Raw genomic sequence first — 8,830 nt, forward strand, 5'->3', positions numbered from 1 at the left:
TTTTCTTGTCCAACATAATTAATGGAACTATGAGTGAAGAGTTGTAGTGTGAATTTCTCCTAAAAGGCCTTGTGTTACGACATACTTGATATTATCCCTGACATTTCTCACTTCTTTGTTCTTCTTTGTCGAGCGAACTCAATCAACTAATCTAGTCTCTCTTGTATATTCTTTTTGAAAATAACTTTCTTGAATGAACTTGCCATGCAACTAATTCAATTCAAACAAATATATAGGGGCATCATTTTTGCCCCTACTAGAATGAGTGTTCCTATTTTCGACACATAAATAAATTATAATCTAATTTATTTATATAACGGTAAATTTTGAATAATTTACGGTACTTGAATAAGAGTTTAAGAAGTCAATTGCATGTGTATTCTTTTTTTTTATACGCGTGTGAACTCTTATTTAAACATCATAAATTAATTTCTCAAAAATTAATGAGATTTATATTATAATTATAATATATATCGTCATATAAAAAAAATTTGATTATAATTTTTTTACGAGGCAAAAATAATACGCTCCTATCCATAGAGGCAAAAGTGACACTCATTCAAAACTTCCATAAATTTTTTTTAAAAAAAATAGGCAAGCCTCTTCCGTTAATCATGAGCACTTTTCAAACCAATAAAAATGTGTCATTTTAGTTGGGTTTTATTTGAGCATAAGTGCATGCTATCAGTTCCTATTGTTTGCTTGATGGATTATTTGTACAATATTCTTTGTGGATTGCAAAGTTTAAGGTTGGGCTTCTTTTCTTGAAGGTGTATTGTTTTTTGCCCGTCCATGCTGAGTATTTGTTTTCGAAAGTGTATAATTCTAAAATTCAGATTTATAAACAAATAATTATATTCATAATTTAAGATATCGAAATTAATGTTCAAATGTATAAAATAAACTGCTTTATCCTTGATTTTGGCATTATAATTTATGCAAAAAAAACTCAAAATTGGTGTCTTACATATTATAACTATCATGTATATTATCGTATAACAAAAAAAATATCTTATTAAAAATTTAAAACACCCCTACTAATAGAAAAAGTGACGTCCTTAAGTAAGATCTATATATAAATATATTTCTTTATATAAAAAATGTGTAGATAATTATTAGTTTTAATAATTTTTATTCTTATATTTAACGAAATTTTCTAAATATTTAATAAAATATACCTTTAAAAATAGATATTTATTAATTATATTATTATAAATTCAAATATTATAATAATATAATTATAATATGTTTGCCAGTCCATGTTGAGAATATGTTTTCAGCAGTCCATAATCCTCCATTTCTGATTTTGAAAAAATACCTTATAAGAAACCAAAAATTTACCCAGTAAAACACTCGTACCAAAACAAAATCCAAAGTGAATGTATCCCAAATAGGTTAATAGAGAGAATGAATGTTAGACAGGCAACACCACTATCAGTAAGAACGGTGGAGATAAAACAAAAGACTGCAATAATACAATAAAAAGGTGACCATTGACCATGTTAAATATGAATGTGTAATAAAGAATGTTTGTTTACAGAGATTGCAACAATTCACAAATATAAATTGTTCAAACAATTCTGAGAATTCTCTTTCCCTGTATATAATTCTTTGTATCTTAATTCTTCTTAACCCCTTGATCGTCATCATCACTATGTAGTAGTATACTGGCATGATTTTCCCTCTGAAACACTCTGAGGTGAGGCTCTCCACTAACATACACTAAGTTTTCTGTAAAAGCTACCATGTAACAAGAATCAATTGGGCGGTTTCTGGCTGGCCCGACTGGCTCGAATGCGATTTCTAGTTGCTTTACAAACTCGTGTCTCATCAAGTGCGCATGTTCTTCTCCCATCCTCACAATGTGTGAGGTTCTGGAGGGAATAATGTGACAAGGAATCGATGAATCATTTCAAAGCTAGTGAATGTAATCACAGCAGCAGGAGTAGTTCTCACAAGGTTGGTCGCACACCCTCTGTAAAATCCAGGGATGCCATCTTGATAAAATACTTTTTTCACGCAATCAATTACACCAGAATATCGCTTCTCAGAGTGATGACCTTGTTCTTGAAGCCTAGAGCGCACCACCTGAACATGATGTATATTTTAAATAGATAATGTTGCCAGCAGAATAACATTCATTTAATACGTTGTAAACTTTGTAATTTATAACTTCAAAGTAAGTATTTTCAGAACAAACTATTTTAACAAATCAAAGGAATTGTGCTCCAGGTTTAAATGCTGTACCTCATGTGGATATGTCAAGGTTGAAGCAAATATTTTGGAAATGGATGAGGCAATGGCAACGTCACGGGCACCAAGTTTGTCCATGGTAGTGTTCTCTGATAAAACCACATGTTACACAAATTACAAACTTTTCTGAGGAGTTTTAAAAAGGCTAGGCAACAGAAAGACAATTACCTCGTTCAGCCAAATAGAGTTTTATTCTTTCATATGTTGGAAATTGGATGGCAACATGACTAATACCAGCCAAAGCAGGAACTAGACCACTGGTGATCACAAAAAAATTAAGACCATAATTAAATCAAAATTGCACTTCAAACCAATAAGGAATACTAATATGTTCCAATGATCGAGTATATAGAATAAAAAACCTGTACAACCCACGGATGCCTTCCTCATGTGCTATTCTGCTCAAAGCCGAAAATGTGCTACGGTATGGTACCACACCTACTCTCATTCCTTGAGTCTGAAGAAGAAAAGAGAAAATGAATGCTCAAAGCTTCTAAACCACTTTTTAACCTGTCTATATTCTATCATATGAATATGATTGCATCAAAAAAGGCACAACCATGCTAAACAGAACCAACTTTAAATGTGCTTCTAAGAGGATAGATCCCATAGAAATAATGTAAGATAATGGTTTTATATACAAAATTCCTAAATGGTGACTTCAATCTGTACTCCTTATACATATAGGTATTGCTATTAAAATCATCTACACTGGGACGATACATGAAAACATGGATAAACGAAAAAAAAAAGAAAAAGTTGGAATACACACCTGAAGTCTTGTCTTCACAACCCAGAGAGGATTTGTAAAAATAGTTGTTGTAGCTCCAGCACCAGAAGCGGCTAATACATTAGCACCAACAGAAAGCTGGTGATTACCATCTATACAGCATGGCCCAAAAAAAAAGGTACACACATGAATAGAAGATATGAAAGGTAAATAAAACCATAACTCAACTATATCAGAAGATATGCCTTAACGGGACTAAATTCAGGACTAATCCAACATAGAAAATAATAGGTAGCAACTCACCCTGAGAGCAGAGTAAGCTTTTAAACTGCTCATACATAGTAAAATATACCTGAAACATGGGAGGAAAAAAAAGAAGATTATTCGTCATTAGCATACAGAAGCAGTGCCAACTTCTTAAGATATGTTCTTTGTCAAAGTTATTAAACCTTTCCAGATTATAAAAACTTTAGTTCGTTTAAAAGCAAATGATTTTAGAAACCACCACCACTTTGATAACAAACAAGCATGGTACTAAGCTAGAACAAAGAAGCAACAAGACTCACAGCCCAGTTAGGAAGTAATGCCAGCACAGTTGGAGAAAGGCCACGATACATGCCACGTAGTCCCTCCTTCTGAAAAATTTGCTCCAAACTTCCAACTATAAGACCACCTATTCATATAAAAAACAATAAATTGAGAATGTTCTTCACCCATATAATGAATGAAGTGGGCAATATGTTGTTATTCCTATACTATGATTGGTCTATCTAATTCTAGTTGCAGGACTAAGAATCTCTTATACACATATCAAAAACAATATATAAATATATATATATATTTAAGAAAAAAATACATTTTTTAGAAATAAAATAGAATGTTTCCCTCCAATATAATAGAATGAATACTGATATTTTATAGGAAAACATTATAATCAATTAAATTATTTTCCAATCACGAATATAGCCCTTTTTTACTTTTAAAAAAAATAAAAAGTTTAAATCAATACTCAAGAGGTAGGAGCTAGAGTAGAGATACGCCGTGGCTTAAATTCGATTACTAATTCTAGCTTCAAATTTCAATTCCACAAAAATCAATGAGCTTGAATCAAGATTGGGAACTGATTTCACATCAACTCGTTTATGAGATCTTCATCGACAATAATCTTTCGAAATTTGATAATAAACCAACTAAAAAAACTCAAAGTGAAACAGCAAAAAGGCATACCTTTAATATTTCCATTTCCGTTACCAAGGGTCTGCAACCCGTGTACTTGAAGCCTAGTCTTGATAACATCTAAGGGACACACAAAAGTTGCGGCAATAACCCCTGCACCCGATTTCCAAAATCCAATCAATTGTATGCTTAAAATCGACAGTCATATATCACAACATTCAAAAATAATTTCGTCAAATATCAAAAAATTAAAGTTAACTAATACAGGGGTAAATTCAATACTAAACAAAGTTGCTATTTTTCTTCCAAATCTCTCCTCGATTTTCTCGCCATCCAAACAATTAATTCCCGAACAACAAAACAACGTACCAGCAGCTGCACCAGCCCCGGCATTGCACAGAATAACCTTAGGAGTAGGAGTATGAGCGTCGGCAGCCATGGCCGAATTGCGAGCAAATACGCAAAGAACAATAAGAGTTTTGGGCGAAGAACTCAAAGAAAACCTCTTTGGAGAGGAAGATCCAAGAAGCCAACCAGCGTCGCATGGCCAGAGGGATTTGAACAAGAACGCGAGAGCAATCAAGTCAAATCTCGGTCTTCTTCTTCTTCGTCGTCGATCTGAATCGAATCGGTCCGAGTTAGGGTTCGAGATGGTGGAGCGCAGTGGGGTGGAAGGTGGGTGAGTTATTATGAATGGGAATGGGGTTAAACCACCATAGTTGTGACTTGTGAGGCTTTGGTTTGGCTTCGTTTCTCTATCGCCAAAACCCAAAGGCCTACAATGGTCCCCCGCTCCGACGAGTCGCCACAATTTGCTTTTTCCCTCTTTCTTTGGGTCCGACCCTGAAAAGGACCGTTTTATATTATTAATTAATTAATTAAATTAATTTTGACAAAAATTAGTTCGTTACTAAGTTCTTTTATTTGATTCTAGGAACTTTTCTTCTCTCTTTCTTTCTTGTAACTCACGTCAAATTTTGATTATTGGAGCTAAAAATTTGGAAATTTCTTATTATTTTATTTAGATGTAGTTGTGTTATTCTTTTCAAAAAAAAAAATCTATTAAAAAGATCTAAAATTTGTTACAAGATGTAGAATTATTTGAGATTTTTTACTCTTATCAACATTATCATCTTGAGAAATAAATATAGGAGAGATGGAAATGAAAGTATTTTTATTTCTTAGTTAGTAGGTAAGAAGGAAGGAAAAATTAATTATTATAAAATATTATCACTTCAAAATTATTAACATAAAAAAATGCATAAAATTATTTAGTTTTTTCAATTTTATTTATTTATGCCAAATTTTTTCTTTCTTTATTTATTTTTTAATAATTTTTCCTTATAATATGAAGACAGAAAAAAATATTGATCTCACTCAATATTTTTCACCCCAGGTTTTTCTTTTCTTTCTCAAATTTTCTTTCCTACTATATATCTCATTTTTCTTTTCTATTCTATATTTTTTTCCTTTTAATTTCTTTCATACCAAACATAAAATAAGTGTAATTTTAGTTTATTTATGAAGAAACTTATTACAAAATTTGGATACAAAAACTAAAATTGTTGACACCGTTTTTCATCAATTTTATAATATGAAGACATAGATTCAAGAATTGAGATCTAATAAAATAAATAAGATCATGTTTTGTAGTGATTTGACCCTAAAAATTGACATACGTCGCATTTTTCACTTTTATTGATATTTAAGATTGAAGAATTATAGTTTCTAACAAATTTCATTGTCATTTATTCTAAAGTCCTCCTTCATTTTTACATTACATAAGGGTTGTGTATACAAGAATGAAGTTTCGACATTCTGAATTGTATCTTCTATTTCTATCTCATCTCTTCTTATTTATAATGAGAAATTTAGGGTTATATTCAAATCATGGACCTAAACTATTGGGCTTGGCCAGTAAATAATACATTACAACATCATAATAACACAAATGTAGTTGTATTTTGATAAATAATGATGTTGTCATCCGTTGCTAATTATGTTAGCGTAGATAGCCTGTTATAAACGAACAAGCATAAAATAACCATGATACATGAACACATATCTATGTTAGCAAATTACCACCTTCTCGAGCAAACAGGAGTTGAAGAATGTGACTAGGCGACCAAACCCCTTTTGTAAGTGTTTGGTAGTTTGTTTTGTGCTTTGTGAGAACATAAATGCAATTAGTTATGTTCATCGTCCTTTTATAATTGTTATTTCTTAAAATGTCTGTCAAAAAAATAAATATAACAAAAAAAAAATACACTATTAAAAAATGCCAACAAATGATGAAGAAGAAAAATATGATATATTTTTTTTAGATTTAATAATTTATCGTGCACCAAATTAACAAAAGGAATATACTACTTTAGTCTAATCTAATTCATTGTCTTTGCATTCTTATGTTATTTTATTCTTCTCCAAAATAATGTTAGACACGAAAAAAAAAATACCACAATCTTTATTCTCTCTTCAGAAATTATGTTAGAATTATAGAAATAAATCAATTGATCTCCTCACAAGTGTAGAATTTTAGCTTATTAATTAATTTTTATGGAAATTAAGTTTGATTTGACATATATAATCTGTATTACAAACATGTAGAATAGGTTGACATAGCTTCCCTATAAAAAATTTTAAGTCAAATTTTTATATTTTTTATTATTTATTTTTAGAGTAAATGATGTATAAAATAATTAATATTTTTAAAATATTATATTTTTATACTTAATTTTATTTTATTTTTACGTTAAATATAGTCAATATCTCTATAATATTATATTTAAATACTCAATTTTTTTATGGTAAATATATCTAATATTTTTAAAATATTATATTTTTATCTTATTTTTTAAAATTATTTTGAGAAATAATAAAATAAATTTAAAAATATAAAATTTCAGTTACTTTTAAAATTTTAAATTATATTACACCGGTCATAAAAGTAAATAATAATAAAATATTAAGAATTTTAGAATAAAAAAAGTCCACAAAAGAACAAATATTATTTATTATTAACAGACCACGTGATGATAGCACAATGATTAAAGTGCACGTAATTGGAATTTGATTGCTCAATTTTAATAAAAATAATTCGAGAACCGTAGTCAATCAAAGTTACCTCTCACCCGGCCGGCGGCTCCATCAAACTTTTGTTTTAAGGCTTTATATTTATTTTAAGGGCAATTTTAAACTCCCCCAGTTTTATTGGTCCTTCACTAAATGTGAGTTGTTGAATGTGTGCATTTTTTGTGTTCAACAATTGGATTTAATCTGAAGACTTTGGGTATGCAAAAATACTGAAATACCCCATATGTGTACCCTTTAATCACCTACCGTTTATCTTCGTGTTATCTGCATTTTTTTTTTCAAAAAAAACTTATGAAAACTGAATTAGTTTGTTTCGGTGGAGCTAAAAGAGTATTAGGTATAGAGATCAAGAGAGATAGAGACAAGAAACTACTATTTTTATCTCAAGAGATGTACCTAAACAAAGTCCTAAACAGGTTGGGTATGTCAAGATGCTAAACCTGTCACAACACCCTTGTCCCAACAGTTAAAATTTGGAATGGATCAAGCTCCTGAAAGCAAAGAAGATAAGGAGTTCATGTGTGAAGTTTCTTATGCAAAGGCAGTAGGTTAACTCATATGTGTCATGCTATGCACTCCACCTGACCTTCATACTTAGTTATTCTTGTAAGCAAATTTATGGCAAATCCTGGAAAGGCACACTGGCAGGCTCTAAAACGGATCCTAAGGTACATAAAAGGGTAAATTGGAAAGAGTCTAATATATGGAGGAGCTGAGGGTCACCAGGAAAACACTGCTGTAATAGAGGGGTTTTGTAGATTTTGATTTTGCTGGTTGTTTGGACACCAGAAAATCCCTCACATGCTATGTATTTACTGCATTTGGGACTGCAATTACCTGGAAAGCTAGTCTTCACAATATACTATGCATTGTCCACAACCGAAGCAGAGTATATTGCTTTGACAGAACCAATAAAAGAAGCTTTGTGGTTAAGGGGAATAGCTCGAGAGCTGAAGCTGCAAGATCGAGTTATCACTGTCCATTGTGATAACCAAAGTGTTATTCACCTCTCAAAGAACCAGGTTTATCACGAAAGGACAAAGCATGTAGATGTGAAGCTAGATTTTGTGAGACAGACTATTGCTGAAGGAGCTGTGTTTGTGAAGAAAGTCTCCACTGAGCATAATCCCTCTGATATGATCACTAAAGTTCTACCAAGCAGCAACTTTTTCTACTGCTTGGACCTTATAAATTTGAAGTAATGTCAGCTAGTCTGATGTCAAAAAGGGCAGACACTCTGATCTTTGCTTAGTTATGTAGCCAAGGTGGTGATTTGTTGATTAGTTGGTCCACATAACTAAAGCCTCTAATTCCTAAGCTTTTCTATTTTAAGCTGGTAGTTAAAACACTTGTAACAGATTACTGAAAATGGTGTGTTGTCCATTTCTAAAAACCAGTATAATAGCTCAGCTACTCTATAGCTTAGGCATCGATTTTTTTTTTTCAATTCTCTCTCTAGAAAAACTCTTTCTAATATGAAACTCATCTTGAGAAAGAAAGTGAGCTGTGATTAATAAAGTCACTTTAATATTCATTTTTCTCATAATTGTTCTTTACGTGGCTAATACATATACCAAT

General features: G+C 31.2%; 1 protein-coding gene across 1 annotated transcript; it reads right to left on the bottom strand.

Annotated features, from left to right (window-relative positions):
* Nucleotides 1–1,367: 1,367 nt before the first annotated feature.
* On the bottom strand, nt 1,368–4,961 carry LOC133789503 (nicotinamide adenine dinucleotide transporter 1, chloroplastic-like). Its single transcript, XM_062227343.1, has 9 exons — nt 4,529–4,961; nt 4,211–4,312; nt 3,550–3,656; nt 3,287–3,335; nt 3,026–3,135; nt 2,616–2,710; nt 2,422–2,510; nt 2,248–2,342; nt 1,368–2,088 (listed from the first exon to the last, which is right to left on the bottom strand). Exons 1-9 carry the CDS (start codon nt 4,596–4,598, stop codon nt 1,858–1,860), a joined length of 948 nt encoding a protein of 315 aa, XP_062083327.1. The 5' UTR covers nt 4,599–4,961; the 3' UTR covers nt 1,368–1,857.
* Between the last annotated feature and the right edge of the window lie 3,869 nt (nt 4,962–8,830).

The sequence above is a fragment of the Humulus lupulus genome, chromosome 1 (assembly GCF_963169125.1).
Source record: "Humulus lupulus chromosome 1, drHumLupu1.1, whole genome shotgun sequence".
Lineage (NCBI taxonomy): Eukaryota > Viridiplantae > Streptophyta > Magnoliopsida > Rosales > Cannabaceae > Humulus > Humulus lupulus.